Source organism: Puntigrus tetrazona, chromosome 12 (assembly GCF_018831695.1).
Source record: "Puntigrus tetrazona isolate hp1 chromosome 12, ASM1883169v1, whole genome shotgun sequence".
NCBI lineage: Eukaryota > Metazoa > Chordata > Actinopteri > Cypriniformes > Cyprinidae > Puntigrus > Puntigrus tetrazona.
The window spans coordinates 3,382,932-3,399,335 of NC_056710.1; the positions used below are offsets into that span (position 1 = coordinate 3,382,932).

The following is a 16,404-nucleotide window of genomic DNA, read 5'->3' on the forward strand; positions in this document are numbered from 1 at the left end:
ATTCATACTTCCTAAAACACCAATGGGACCGTAATGTAATCTGAGACAACATATCATGACAACAAAAAGAAGTTTGAGTCCTGTTTAAGTTCAGGTGCAAAGTGCAAAGTTTGGACATAAAAACCACTGAAACAGATTTCTTTCTCTTTAAGAGAAAGCACTACGCAAACGATCACACTTTAAAAAAATACAGCAATTTAAGTAACAACCAACAGTGATGTGTTTATTGCATTATATACATTCTAGATTGCATAGAACTTGCTTATATCTGAAGAAAATCTAATTAAAATTGTTTTCATGTGACAAGTTAAATGGATGATTTTGAATGCTACAGATATTTTGCAGTGTAATAGATTTACATCTTGACATACATTACATTTACTCATTTGACGGATGCTTTTATCCAAAGTGACTTACAATACATTCAAGCTGTATCTTATCAGTATGCTGTCAGTTTTTCTTTCCTTCGCCATATTATTCATAAGACAGTATGACAAGCCTTATGCCTTGACGTACCCCATTTCTGCCATGCAAACATTACATAGCAAGCATGACAGTCTCAAATAGTCATTAAGTATGCTTTTTCATTATTGTCTTGCTGTCAAGTATGAAGATATTTGAGCAAGGTGTGCAATTTGTGGATAATAATACGATGATATCCACAAACCGTGCAAATGCATGCGGTACCGGAGTTCCCAGCAGTGCACTGCGGCATGAATAAATTATGCTGCGATAATGATTGTTGAACTGTTTGCTGATTTTATTTATACTGTTTTTGTGTTTGCTGTCACTTTCACTTATTTGACAGAGCTCATCTTTCCCGCTCTTATTATGGCTAAATGCAGTGGTACGTGTTTGGATGTTAAGATTAGCAATGTAGCCGTTCTATGTTGATGCCGTGGAGGATTTTGCTGATTGGTGGAACCATGCGGTATTTAACACATATATAAAATCAAAATTAATTTGTTGATTACGAAAACCAAAATCGGTTGAAAACCATAAGCATGGATTATACGTAGCTAGCAAAATTCAAGGAAAAACTGCTTTACATATATTAAACTTAATTTATTGCTGATCAATATATAAACCTTGCTACTGGGTATTTTTAATACATTGAATGTATGGGTATTATTATGATATAAGTCTCAATCTTGATTTATGGATGACTGACAAATATGCGCTACATTACATTTAATAGTTTATACAACAAGGTTATTTGTTAACATTAATATGTAAATTAATGACAAGCAAATGTAAATGAACTGAAAATGCGGTAGTAAAAAGTAAAACTGAAGAGTACAGTGAATGAAAGTTTCTATGCATGCTATTCAGAGTCAGCTAAAATGACATAACGTAAAAAATAAAGCTCAGACTGATCCATGGGTTATTTAGAGTTCTCGTCTATTTTTAAAGATTTTATATCACATGGTTTCACTACTGCGTGTAGGTGCAAGACACATGGATTATGTTTTATATGTGAGTTAAAATGGATGGATTCTATTTTCCCTTACCTGCTACCAGTAGAGCAAGTGTTGGCAGAAATCAGGACTAATGAAGCTGTACTGTTAACATTATCTTGAATTAACTGTCACAGAATATGAAAAATCTTTTTATAACCTTTTATGCCAAATTGTACGGTCACCACCTAACATATTAAGTAACATTTTTTAGGAGAATTAAGTAAAAATAGCTGCCTTCTGAAAGGTTTAGAATTTCTTATTTTAGATAGATAGATTTTTTTTTCTTGCTGCTTAGAGAACAGGGCATCCCACAGGAATGATGTTGCATCCCCCTGACTTTTGAGTGTGTTTAGTCCAAAGTGGAATCATACATCAAAAAGAGTCTCTCAATAAAAGCCATGGTCCCTCTGAGACCCTTTTCCCTGACACACCCTCTGAAATGGGCCTGAGATTCCTTTTCCCTCTAGTCTTTTAAGTGCACTCACAAGACATAGAAATCCTTGAAACAAATGCGTACAAGCATGTTTTGATAACTTACTTCAAGTTAGATTCATGGTACAAACATGACTGGATTATACATCAAACTTTTTCTGCAATGTGCTTTTGTAAGATTTTATATATTTGTGTATTGCAAATTTTATGTAATTTAATGTTTTCACTATTAGTCATGTTTAAAAATCATGTGACTTTATTTGGCCAGGTCATCTGACTTTAAAACTGACTTTTAGGGCTAGCGCTTAGAAATAAAATAAAATCTACACTAATATATGTAATGGGGATGAGCTACTAAATGTAGATAGCAGTGCAAACAATGTATTTGAATTAAAAATGTTATTGGAACATGTGGGAACATCAACTATTTGCAGTCATTGATAAAAATGCTTCCGTGATTGGTGGATCTCTCCTTAGGATTATGGGTAGTGTAGTTTTTTACCAAGAATGCTGCTATTAGCACATATACCTAAACCTAACCCAAATTCTATAAATAAGTAAATAATCTATAGCTCTATCAGCATAGCATCAAAGTAAAAGCACTGCTACTGGCCTCTTGCAGCTTATTACTTTGTTTAAAACTTCTACTAACTGAAAAAAGACCATTTTTAGCAACAAACTAAATATAGAAAAACAGCCATTGTTGAAGCCAGACAGCATGTCATCATAAATGCCACTAGTGTTTTTTTTTTTTTAGAAATGTTATTCACTAGGGGCCTGAACAGTTACTTGATCTAGTGATCAAAGTCGCTAAATCAGCTACAGTGGTTGCTATCAAACAGGTCCAGACATGATTAACGTTCTTATCTTCACACAGGCGGATGGCAAAGAGTTGCATTCAATGACATCACAGGCTGATCGGATTTTTTAACCAAACACATTTGAAGCTCTCTCCACAAATCACTACACACTGGATCCATTTAAACGAAGAAAAGATGAAGCTTACTTGCCGAAAAAGCGATTTGTCTCAGGTCAACAGGTCGAGTCGGAGTCAATTCGAGGGAAACGGTGATAAAGTCCAAGTTAAGTCTCAAATAATTGTGGAGCTACATATCAAGTTCTCAAAATTGTGACTGGGTGCTACCTATAAAGCCATCAGCTTTTTCTCACAGGAGTGTTTTATCAGGTTCCACACATGACATGCTGTCTCTCCGTTATAAAGCTGTACAGCACACAGATTAGATGCACTGCAATGGAAACCGGTTTGGAAAAGTTTGCAAATTAATTATCTCAGCAACTCGGCTTGGACGCACCGGCCGAGCTAATGGATGAAGCCGTGGCTCAGCCACAGCAGTATATCTCTCTTCAGATAGGCCTAGGCTTGCACTTTCAGATGTTTATCCCTTCCTCAGCTATGCTTCTGGCTGTTTAAACTCTAGCTGCCGTAGATGGATCAGTGAATCCCTCACAGCCTGATTAATTCCCCCGCATTGTTTCCTCTCCCATGCAATGGACATCTTTCACATGAAGTGTCAGCTAGTACTGACTGTAACAGCGTAGGGAAGCGGTTCGATTGCCCAGGAGAGAGAGCTCAATCTCCTGATGCCGTGATCCTGTGCATCCCTTTGCATCTCTGCTACGTTTGATCTTCAGAGAGAACACACGAAGAGAGCAATGCTAAGCTCAGGCGTTGGATACTATTTACTGTTTTGCATTTGGTAGACTCTTTTTTCTATTGAGTTATGCATTGTATGCAAGCATTATGCATTGCATTTTTAAGGTGTATATATTCTTTCTTTCTTTGTTTAACAGTTAACACATTCCTTGGGAATCAAACCCATTACTTTGGTGTATCAGCACATGTTCTACTGCTTGTGCTAGTGAAATGCAGATGCTACGTCCTATTTTTCAATGTCACATTATGAATGTTTCAAAAAAGCAAAAAAATTGTCTTAATTTTTGTCTTAATTTATTAATATTTTGACAGAAAGCATCTTATCAGTTTTATATTTTATAAAAGCATGTTTTGTACGCAAATAAAAGCAGATCTTTATACAGTGATGCATTATTATTAAGACAGTTTAGGACAGTTTATTAAGTGTTTAAAGTTGATTCTGCTTGTAAGGATACAGCTGAAGTGATCTCGCTGGCGTGCGCGCACACACACACACACACACACACACACATATCACTTCCAACACTGCTAACTGGACAGGGCAGTTGGTACTTTATCAAAATAAAATACAGTGAAGCAAACATAAGCGTGTCTGCCCCTGTGTCACCATTGGAATGCGACTGAAGCGCAAAGCCTTTAATTACATAAAAAATAATAGTTCAGCATTCAGATGCAATTACATCACAAATATAAAAATAATATGGAATATTTGGATTTGTACCGAAAGAGAGAGGTAGGATATACCTGCACATTTTGCAAACAGTTGAGTTTGCAAGTTTTTAAAGTATACACCTTTGTCAGTCTATCTGAGAGATGCGTTCAAAATGCGTTCTTCTGCTGGTTATCAAACAGCGTGGCATTGCTGTGTGTTACTCTTCTGGACTGGTAGGGGGGAATTGCCTGTGTTCGTTGTAAGGCCGACAGTCATCTTTACCGTGTATCGTACATGTATCGTGACACCCCTAATATATCTAAAAAATTATAATTGCATAAATTTACTGAATGTTCCTGACCTTAGTGGGTATCTGCATATACATAACATTTATGCAATACTCACCACATACATATATAAATATTATGATTACGTTATTACAATTTGTAATCAAGAGTAATTGCATGATTCAAATGAATTCAAAAGTAGTGTATTGAGCACTTCTTTTTTTATTTAAAAGTACTGCTATATGAACAAAAGTTCAATAACACTTTCTTTCTTTTATTTACGCAGTATCCCTCTTACATAGCCTAGTAGAAGTTAAAATATTTCTTTCAAATCTCAACTTAAACATTAATTTAATCAAATTAAATACAAAACTTAAGCTGTTTTTACCCCTCCTGTGACCCATGGTTTTTCTGTGTGTATTCAGAGCCAGCGTTCAACGGTCTTTCAAATTAATAATAACAATAAACCCTGTGTTAATGCACAATAAAATAATTGTCAACGTTAATTAATTAATGAGATAATAACGTGCTAACTTGCACAGCCCTGATACATACATGCATACACACGCACACAAATAACACCTAGCATAATTTAAACATCTTTGTTGCTCTCTAGGAAAGCTGTTTAAGGACCGATAAAGATGTTGATCCAGGAACATGTCCTACTTGGCAAAATCACAGTAATTGTGAGTGATCCATGTGGAGAGCTTCTGACAGAGATTAGAAATGTCTTAATCAGCCAGCTTTCAAACACAGAACTGAGCCAAGTAATGAAGGCAATATCTGCAAATGACAGACAAATTCAAATTATGTTTCTGCATGAATAATGCAGTTAGGCATGAAAACATTCTACTCACAGAATTGTGCAGGGTGCTGCCCAGGGTGGACAAATATGTTGTTTTTACAAGAACACTGTGTAATTTGGCAATCAAATGGCTAGCCTTGGTAACAAGGTAATTAACCTCATTTATTTGTGTTGAAAGTGCATTTAAGGTCCCATACTGTGCAATTTAGTTCAAGAGCAAATCACAAAATCAGAGACCCTCACTAAAACAGGCCAGCAGCCATACAGTGTCATTCTCTCTATGGTCAGTGGAGGATTGATGCTCGGCCCACACAGCCCAGAATAAGGGTCCATATGTTAGTGTGTCTCAAGAGTGTGTGGGCTGTTGATGTGTGTGTGTGAATACACACTTCTCCTTCATTTGTATGCATCCCACGCACTCATGCCGACGTCTGCACACCGAATGGTTTAAAACTGAGCGGTACAGGCCAAAAATATACGTGCGGGTCATTTCTCAAACCTCTAACATTAGCATCTCCTAATGGAGAGAAAGGTCCAAGGACTCGTCTTACTCAGTGGCATCCGAATAACTCCATTACAACTCCTCTGCAGCTGTGTAAGTCATCTCAGAAGCATGGGCAAATACAGCAGGGGAGGCAACATAAATGTTTGGTGGACACTGTCCTCTCTCTGTTAAGTATGAGCATCCATGGCTAGACACATGATATCAACCCCTGCTGTTAGTATGAGCTATCAGCCGCTATCTGTGTTCAGTAATTGATCAGAATATACAAGTCTAACACTCGTAAGATGTTTCACAGATATTGCAAAGGGTGATATCATCTAAATTAATAATTCACAAAAACAGTGTTATTTACACATTAAGTCAAGTGTTCATAGCATCATATTTGACACATCTGGCTTTGCTATAGGAGAATATGGAGCTCATATTCAAGGATAAAAACACAAACTGAACATATATAATTTGGTGCAGCTGGTGTTTTTTATGAAAAGTAAGATACAATTCTGATAGCTTGTAATACAAATCAATGAGATCTCCACTTTAGTAAACCTTTAGCCTTATTACTTTTCATTAAATCTGCTTAATTGCTCAATATTGTAAATGTTAAAATATAAAGGCTCACATAATAGTCACAGGACCATTCTAGTGCTGGTCATCTGTATTTAAAGAGGCACCTCAATTTCAGAATAACCACCATCCAGTGAATTTGTATGAAGGAAAAAAAATGGCAAAGTCCAAGCTTCAGTAGCAATAAACTATCCCTCTAATTATCATATGAATATGTGAGGTAAGTGGCAGCTGCACTTAAATGTGGGAGTAATTTTCTTAAAAACCATAGCAACTCTGAACTTATGGCTTCAAGCTAGAAACATGGTTGCCGACAGCTTAAACTGTTTGATGTTGGCTGTTTTTCTTTTCCTTGTGTGTTAAAGGTTTCCCGTATACCTCAAGGCTGGTTGTAGCAACAGCGGTAATGAGAAACAATATTAAAGTTGTGATTAAAGTGATTAAAGATTACCTTTTTCCATATGAGTTTCTTTCACTGGACAAGACCATTTTATTATGTACACATGGATTATTTTAACTGAATTTTCTGTAAATTGCTCCACGAAAGCAATAAAATCTGTGAAAGAATGACATTAAAAAACAAACATTTACAGAAAAAGGAAGATGGGTCGATGGGTTTGCTTCTCCATCAGAACAGATTTGGAGAAATGTATTTGGATGCATTGCATCATTCGCTCACCAATGGATTTCAGTGCGTGGGTGCCATCAGAATGAAGGTCAAACAGCTGATAAAAACACCATAGTAATCCACATAGCTCCGGTCAATCAATCAACTCATCAATTAGTCTTGTGAAAGTGAAAAGATGCTTATTTGTAAGAAACAACGCCATTATAAAGTCATTTGTCTGGTCAAATACAACTACATAAACCGTAATAACACTTCTTCGGAAAAAAAAAATCCATCCCCTATTATCCTCTCACATCAAAATCCACTGTCAAATATGTTTAGAACATTTTAACTGTATTCACTTGTAAATGGTGCTTGAGCTGTGCATATTTCTATTTTGATTTAATTAGGGGACTTTTTCTCTGATAAAAGCAATGTTATGGATAGAGAAATTGTATTTTAAGCAATGGTTTAAAGTTAAAAACATGTTAAAGATAGATTTGTTTTTGCTTTATAAGACGTTAATTGATGGAGTACAATTAAGTTGTGCTTGAGTTGTACTTTTATCAGCTGTTCAGATTCTCATTCTGATGGCACATATTCATCGCAGAAGATTCATCAATGAGCAAGTGATGCTAAATTCGTTTCGATGAAGAAACAAACTCATCTACATCATGTATGGCTTGAGGATGAGAATTATTTTAGTAAATGTTAATGTTTATTGAACTATTCATTGAAGTACTTGACCAGATGCAGTTGTGACACAAATCAGAAGATAAATCCATGCTGTTGCCTTTCCAAAAAAAGCAATCTGAGTGCTATTATACAGTTAACTAGCAAGGAAAAGAAGAGTATGAAAACAGCATCTATGATATAATAAATAAAAGGTCCTGCTGCATTTATGGAGAGGTTTGGGGCAGAGCAGGCAGTTTAGGTAAAGCTCCAAATCTTTACTGACATCCTGACACCATGAAAAACCTTGTGAGAATCATCTAGTGGGTTTCATTACACCATTTCCATTTGTTTCTGCAATAGGTTTTACACTTTTGAGTATGAAATGAGAGCCTGAGGATACAGCATGAAAGTATAACACATTTGTCAATTATAAAGACACACGGCAAGTAATAAAAATTCAAAAAGGGTTAAAGTATTAATCTAAGATCAACTTCAGGCAATAGAATCAGGCAATAGGCAGCAATGTAATGAACAATTCACAAGGATTTCCTGTATTATTGATGGGAAGCTCATAGTCATACCAGCAGATAATTCTTTAATAGGTTATTTGACGACATCACATTATTCTGTATTGAGCACACATAAAGTAAAATCTTGAGGAGTGAAAATTCAATTTTATTTTCTCCAGTTAAAAACTAGTAAAGTGTCTCAGGAAAGAATGTCTGGAAAATATTTAATTCCAAATAAAAAAAAAAAAACAGTAATATGTGTTACTATGTTTGTTACTGTGGTTATCATGGTAATATGTTTTATATTTCCTTTAAGCTGATTTATATGAAAACTTGTATTAGAGTTGTTTTTGAGAGTCCAATAACAATCATAATTAAAGGAATAGTTCACCCAAAACTGAAAATGACAGAATATTTCACTCACCCCCAAGCCATCTTAGGTGTATTTGACTTTCTTCTTTCTTCAGTCAGATTAAAAAAAAAAAAATCCTGGCTCGTCCAAGCTTGGTAATGGTCGTGGATAGTGGCCATTATTTTAAAGCTCCATAAATCAGATATATCTGTTGTGAAACTAACCTTTACCCCCCTGTGAGGCTCATCAAATGTCCTCTGATGATGGGTTTTTGCAACAAAAATATTTCTAGTTTTCAAATTATAAATTAAATATCTTACCTTATTAAATATCTTTTTTTCCTGTGAGCGCCGAGTTTCGGCTTCTTGGCTGACTTCTGACTCGACGTACGGCATATGACGTAAGCCAGCAAAAAAGGCAGAACTCGGAGTTCTCGCAGAAAATAACACAGTTATTTATATAAAGTCAGTTATGCACATTATTTTAAAAAAACTATAAATATTTTTGTTTCAAAAAACAATCAATCTGCTTCGGAGGATATTGTGATAACCCCCCGAAGGCGTAAAGATTCACAACGGATATACGATTTACGGAGCTTCAAATAATGGCCGCTATCCACAAGCATTACCAAGCATGGAAGTGCCAGGATACATTTTTTAAAAACTCTAGAATGGCTTGTATACGGTATATTGTGAATATACCGTAAATTTTATTTTTGGGTAAACTATTCCTTTAATATAAATGTTGTGTATAACAAAGATTTATACTATATAAGAATTATATATTCGCCAATGTATTCGTTTATGTAATTTGAGGAAAATCACATTTAAAGCTATAGATTAGTGAAAAAAAAAGTTTTGATATATTCATGGTAGGAAATTTACAAAATGCATTAATGGAATGATTTTTATTTAATATCCTAATGATTTTTGGCATAATAAAATCTATAATTTTGACTTATAGAATATAGTTTTGGCTATTGCTACAAATATACCCAAGCTACTTATGACTGGTTTTGTGGTCCAGGGTCACATATAAAGAACATTATATTTTGTTTGTTACAGGACCATTAGGAGTTTTTGCACAGCAGTGATTTTTCTTTCAGTTAGTTCGGTGACCCAGACACATGCTTGACAGGTTTAGTAAGAGTCACCCTTTAACACCGCAGAATGAAAAAGTCTCTCTGCTGCTTAATAAAATGAGCCCCAATGCTTTCTTCCAGCACATCCCAGAACACAATGTGGGCTACTGTTACCATTTTGAGATGGCAACTGTGACCACTAAAAAGAACTCCATTGGCTGTCTTGAATGGCCTGGAATCTATTCACAGAGCCAAAATCAACAGGGCATTCAGTCAAGAGAGCACAGCATCACTGTGCTTAGGTACTTACACACTGCCCTGCATTTCAACCACACCACCATGACAACACATTCATGCAGAAGATCACAGATATCCGGATATTGCCAGATGATAGCAAAAACAGAGGTCCGGTAGCAAAAAAAAAAGCATTTGAGTGGCAACTCCAAAGAAATGAAGCTGAACATTTCCTGAACGTTTCAAGCACCAGTGAGACGCTATGAATGTTTATCTCTGGTGTGCAAAACAAATCAACGTACAATGAGACGGTTTTGTTGTGGATGTTAACACCAGCTATATTAAAAAGAGTTAAGTTCCCCTGTGCCATTCGCAGCGTTGACGGAATAAGGATGTTCTCCAAGCGTGCTCGTGTTATTCCTCAGGTTGACAAGGTGACGTGTGGGAAATAAAACACCTCACCAAACCAACCTGAAAGACGCCTATTACACTCAAAGCAAAGAACTGTGGAAAACTGCACGTAGACTTGACGAGACAGTGAGTGCTATGATTGCGGACTAGTTGATAAGGGTTCAAATAATAGCATAGGAAGAAGAATTACGAATAAACCCTTAGCGCTATATCCGTGTCAATAGCTCAATTAGATTGATCCCAGTGATATATTTTCGAACCCAATCGTAGAATATTGTGATGGAGGATATTTTCAACAGCAATAATCATTGCCCATCATCATCACCATCGTCTTCATGGTCAATCCCAGCATCATTAACTGCCATTAGCCCATTCAGAAGAAGACATTCTCTTTTTCCTCGCCTTTCAAAATGATCTTTCGGAAAGCTCAAGCTTTAGAGCACTCGTCCTCAACTGCAATTATGTGGAAAATTGTTATCGAGCCCAGCTTGACTCAATACCTCCACCTAGCTCTTCTTTCACAGAAGACACTAGACTGTGGGGAAGCTTCAGGTGGAAGCCTTTGAAACCAAACGTCACCTTTCATGCTGGCATTAAACAAACACACATACATTTTCAAGACATCTTGGCTTGCCGTAAGCACGCTCTGAACAAAAGCAGAAACGCTGGCGATGTGTGTCATTTCAACTCGGCGATGTCTTGTTGGAGGGTTATTCAACCCCTAGACAACAACTTGCATGTAAATCTTTTAGCATGTACACACAGACGTCAGGGAATGATGTAGTTGGAGAGTCTAGAGACATAACACGATGATTCACTCACCTTCCTGGACTGCCTGAAAGGGGTTGTTGGGTTCGATATATTTTATGGAGTGGGTGATTTTCTCGCTCTGCAAAATGTCATCGTTGAGGCTGAGGTCAGAGATCGCCAACTGAAACACCTCATCATCCCGTGCTGCGTTCTCCTCAAAAATGGCACCTGCGGGCATGTGCAGATAGTTATCTGGGTCTTAGTGAAGCGTACAAAGAAACCGAAGCAATTGCTCATTTGCATACAGAGGGCAACTGACTTGCAAGGCTCATCTTGCTCACAGGCCTATTATTTTACAAGCATCTACAATTATTGGCAGATGCTTTTATCCAAAGCCACTTAAAAGTGAAGTCGAGGTACTTATTGTTTTTGTTCATTTATAATATTTTTTTCTATCCGTGTGTATGTTCTTTCAGATTGAAGACATGACCTTGACATTTCTAGCGCTATGCTCTACCAGTTGAGTAATGGAAACCCATTCTACAGAGAGCTCAGAGCTAAAATAAGACTGTTGTTTGTTTCACTAAATACAAACACAAAAAGATAAGGAAGACCCCTGATATTTTACTCATCACCTCTTTTTTAAGAAAATAATAAACATTGAGAAACCTTTTAATTCAAGATTAAAGGTGAACAAATAAAACAAGGGTCTAAAAAGTTGTATCTGTTTCATTTTAGGACTCACCAATGGATTGATGGTGAATTTTTTGACCAGCCCCTGCAAGTAATTACCACTTAGCCAATCTGGACTCCACTTTATTGTAGCGGTCTTTAATTATGCACTAACATCTAAATTGATAATTTGATACAATGCACTTATTGTGTACATACATGTTTTATGCTGTAGTGATATTAAATATGTAAAATGGGTTACACTTTATTTTAAGGTGTCCTTATTAAAGTGTACATATACATTTAATTAGTAAATGCATGTGCTTACTATTTGGTTAGGGTTAGGATTAGGGTTTGTCTTTGGAATACTTGCATATAAGGACATATTAAAATAAAGTTTTACCAAAAATGTGTTCATATAATTACTGTACATTCGTAATTATTACCTAGTAATTACGTCGGCATCTGTTTTGTAATACAACAAACACAATAGGTATGCCAAAAAACGAAGGTAATTGCATACATTATACAGTTAAAACAAAGTGGGAATAAAAATCCTTACTGTTAGGTATTTACATTCCAAGCAGGTGTTTATCAAAGATACCTACAGTAAAGTTGTGCGACAAGTTACGTGTAGATGAATTCATATTATAGCAGCCTAAAGTATTTAAGTTTCTGCATGATGTCTGGAATTGGTTTTAGAAAGACTGAGAGGTCTCATTTCTCTTTGGCCAAAATGTACCCATCTTTTCTACCTGTGTTAGAGGAGCCCAATAGGATGGGCAGGTAGACAGGTAGAATCTGGTTGATGTATCACTGCAGTGTTCATCTTATTTAGCAGAAATAGGGGTGTCGCATCTGTTCATTCTAGTTGCCAGTGAGAGCAGCCCTGATCCACACTGCCTGTACTAGCCTTCCAATTACCAGTTTTGGATGGCCACTGCCTCTGTAAATCACCATGCCGCCCTGAAAATCACTTCATGTCACCCTCTCCATTCACTGGACGGCCCTATTTTTCTTTTGCCCTTCGGAGATGAATTTGGTCAGGATGATAACGTGAGCGGATGTGGCAAAGTGGAAGTATTGGGCACTGGAGAGGTTGGAGGTTGTTATTTCACCTGCGCTGTGCACTTTTGAGTCCTGCCTATTACACTGCCACAGATACGCCCTCATCTGCACTTAAAGGTAAGAGCTGGATGAAAACGTTGTAAGACCTAATTTTTAAAGCTGGTAATGGAAGTGGAATTTCTGACCTAGACCCATGCAACAGGTAGATAAACTGAACTATCTGAGAGCAACCTGTAGATGTATTTCTGTGTGCATAGGGATAGAGAGTCCTTTCACTCTGCATATTGCGTCCACCACAGTTCAGAACATGTCAATTGCATTCAATGCGTGCGATTTCAATGTGTGCCTGCCAGATATATCTAAAAGCGATTGGTGAATCATCCCCAAGTTCTTGGTCAAATATTACCTAAGACATAGACTGCACTAAAAACTATGAAACCCTGAGGCTTTGATATAAATGACAAGTAGTTTTGTTGAAGGCCAAATAGAGTTTAGAGACAAAAGTACTTCAGAACTGCCAATGACAAATATGGCGGCTTTTTTTTTTCACAGATTCAAATAAATCTTCTGCTTAATGAGCCAACGGCTGATTCGATAGGATAAATTAGTGTTTGGATCTGTGTTCTTCATGACAACTGAATAGAGCCACAGACGCCCTCCCCAGCAGAGCCTCTTCCTCCTCTTTTCTGCTGTTGGAGAGCCAAAATCTTTCTTTCCTCACGTTTGGAGAGATAATCAGAATGCACGGGGTGTCCAGTGCACGCAAAGGGGATTGGTTAAGATGACATTTACGGCCTGGGATAGCCAAGAATAAGCATTTGTCCCCTTGTCATTTATTTACTTCAGCATCCTTTATTAAGATTTCCCTCACGTTCCATACAAAGTTCAATCTTATAGATGGGAGGGGGAGAGCAACCCACACACATTGGCTTACTCTGCCTTATGACAGACGCCTCCTGTTTTTCCAACTTACCTGAAATCTGCGATTTACACAATTAAGCGATCCTCGTGAACAACCTGCTAAGACTGGGATTAGATTAGTCTTGTCCATGCATCTGTCATTGCAATGGATCTATCGGCAATGTGAACAAGAGAGACGTTATCATCACAAGTGGTCTGCTCAATTGATATTCAGCCCGATGAGCAGGGCACATTTTCAATGCTTATTTACAATGGATATTTCGCGCCGACCCCCTACAACACACTTCCCTTAGAGTCCTCGTTCTGGATGGCGCATTCATTATCATTTGCAACAAATAAAGGCTTTGAACAGCTCACTCCTTACCGATGTGAATGATGGAGTCGGCTCCCACCGAACTGCATTGCAATATCCCAAAAGAAAGGCATATTATCAACAATTCCATCTCCGCTTCTCTCCAAAGCCGCGCATCCACACGATCCTCAGATGTCCGTAAATTCCCAGTGAGTGAGAAAAGTACGTCAAAGGATAGCAAACGCACCTGTGATAAACCAAAAAGTGCGCCGGCGCTGAAAGAAAGCGCTAGTGCAAGGAACACTGTGAGGGAATACGGGGGAAATCGGGAAGGAGAAAGGCAGGTCGCCTGTTGGAGGGTAACGGTCGCTTCAGGATCCGGCGCGTTCGCTCCGCAGGTCTCGCTCTCGCGCGGCGCTCGCGGAGTCTGAGACACATCACAAACTCCAAACTGCGGAGGAGGGACACCCCCGCGCGCGCGCGCCCTCGCTGGCTTGTTCGCTCGTTCCAGAGAGCGAGCGCGAGCGCGCGCGCGGAGAGATGGAATTCGGCGCCAAGCCGGAGAAGAGGACAGCGCTAAACATACATGCAGCTGCTTTAGGAAGACATTACCGCGTTCCGCCTGAGCAAATTCTTTGGTCTCTGTAAACATGCATCATGACTGGTAAACAAAAAACGCGTTTCGCAACCTTTACGCGATTTTCGCCATACGCGTAGCGTTTCCAAAAACAGATCAACTTTTAAGAACGAGGTCCCTGCGTTCTGCTTCATTCGTGCGCTTGGTCCTTTTAAACGCGATATGTTTACATATATTTCCACCCGTGAAAGCATGGGGAAAGCGAACGTGTGGAGAGAAATGTGGAAAGCCGACGGTTCACCGATTCATCGAACGAAGCGGTAACTTTTTGAGTGTTCGAGTGTACTGTTGATTCATTCTCTATTTTTTTTTATCGCTGATTATACTGGACGTTGAATTACAGTTCGTAAACATACACCTAGCTGCCAATAAGGACACTAAAGATGGTATATTCGCAGGGATTTCCACATGGGAGAGATGAATGAGGACTCGGTGCTTCAGTGTTTTACGTTGCGCGCAAAAGGAAACGCTAACTTTTTTTTTTCGAGTGTTAAAGTGTGCTTTAGATCATTTCTCGCTTGGTTTACCGGATAATGCAGCGCAGAAAATCGCTGTGCAATGTCACGAAGAGGAATCGACCTTTCCGCGGCGCGAAACGGAGCACCGCTGTCAGAAGTCCGTGGAAATTCTCCACGTACGGCGCATTTCTCCCTGCGAACAAGCTTTCATTCAGACACGGTGTTTAAATTTCGTAAGGACGTGTTTCAGGGACGATCGTGCCGGTAAAGACTGGAACTGTGGGCTATGCTGTCTTCACGACAGCATGTTCTTTGTGTATCTTTCAAGGTTTCCCTGCAATGTGTACAAGGGTTTTTAAATGTAACACGGTTAAGGAAGATTTTTCAGGTCGTAACCAAAATTATCCATTTTCGTTTACGTCAAAACATCATTTGGCTACTTAAAGTAATAACTGCACACTTTGTATAATGTAAGACGTGCGGCATTTTACTAACATGCACTTGTGTTTGTCTCATAACTGTTTTGCTTGTTTGTTTTTGTATGGTCAAAATCTTATTTGATTTTAACCTTTAATTTGAGGTTTACGTATGTCATTTATCTTCTAAACTTTTAACATGTTGATATCAAATGGTAGTAGAACGAGAACAGATTGATGGAGAAATGAACTTCAGAGAGAGAAATGAAGAGCACCGACTGAAGACTTCATCAGCCGAGACCAAACATTATATTCTTATTCTTACAATTAAAGGATATTTCTTGCGGTTGTATATAAGAACAGAAATGTCCCTTAATTGTTTGGTTAAGTATATGTGATGTCTTTCAGCACCACACACCGGCGGACAGCTCCCGTAAGCTCTGTCGGTCACGAACAGAATTACAATGGATCAATCATCAAGCTCCAAGGCACTGAGCCCTCTCCCTTTCATGTTCATATCTGCATCGAGCACAGTGTTTCAGTTTTACGTAAACCAGCTTTTCTAATCTAATTATTCCTGCAAATTGTCTGGAAGCATTCAAAGGAAATATATTATAGCAACGTGATTCTACGCTTGTTGCAGAAAAAAGAAATGTTCAAAGCCGACCTCCGTTTTGTCGTACTGTAAATCGGTCGCACGGAACTGTTCCGTGATTAGATTCAGTTGAAACCAAATGATTAAAATGCATGCTACACCGTAGGCTATAGGTTGACACATCAGCAATGTTATTTATTTAGCAAATCAGTCACTATAAATAACGCGTATATCGCAAATGTGCGTAAAAATACAACGCGCAACATTCATCGTCTAATATCGTCTATCGCTGATGTATATGTATAGCAGATAAACGATTTTATATGTGGCAGCTGTGTTGTGGAGA

General features: G+C 38.0%; 1 protein-coding gene across 1 annotated transcript; it reads right to left on the reverse strand.

The window, feature by feature from the left end:
• Positions 1-10,723: 10,723 nt before the first annotated feature.
• LOC122355769 lies at positions 10,724-14,604 on the reverse strand. Its single transcript, XM_043254327.1, has 3 exons — positions 14,025-14,604; positions 11,072-11,227; positions 10,724-10,809 (listed from the first exon to the last, which is right to left on the reverse strand). Exons 1-3 carry the CDS (start codon positions 14,602-14,604, stop codon positions 10,724-10,726), a joined length of 822 nt encoding a protein of 273 aa, XP_043110262.1.
• Positions 14,605-16,404: the final 1,800 nt, after the last annotated feature.

What these genes read in the sequence shown, in the direction of transcription:
- LOC122355769 (XM_043254327.1), bottom strand. Translation starts at nt 14,604, where the DNA reads ATGTTTACAGAGACCAAAGAATTTGCTCAGGCGGAACGCGGTAATGTC. An exon ending in CGACTCCATCATTCACATCG is followed by an intron (nt 11,228 to 14,024) that starts GTAAGGAGTGAG and finishes ACATGCCCGCAG; the next exon opens with GTGCCATTTTTGAGGAGAAC. An exon ending in CTTTCAGGCAGTCCAGGAAG is followed by an intron (nt 10,810 to 11,071) that starts GTGAGTGAATCA and finishes TTGGTTTCAAAG; the next exon opens with GCTTCCACCTGAAGCTTCCC.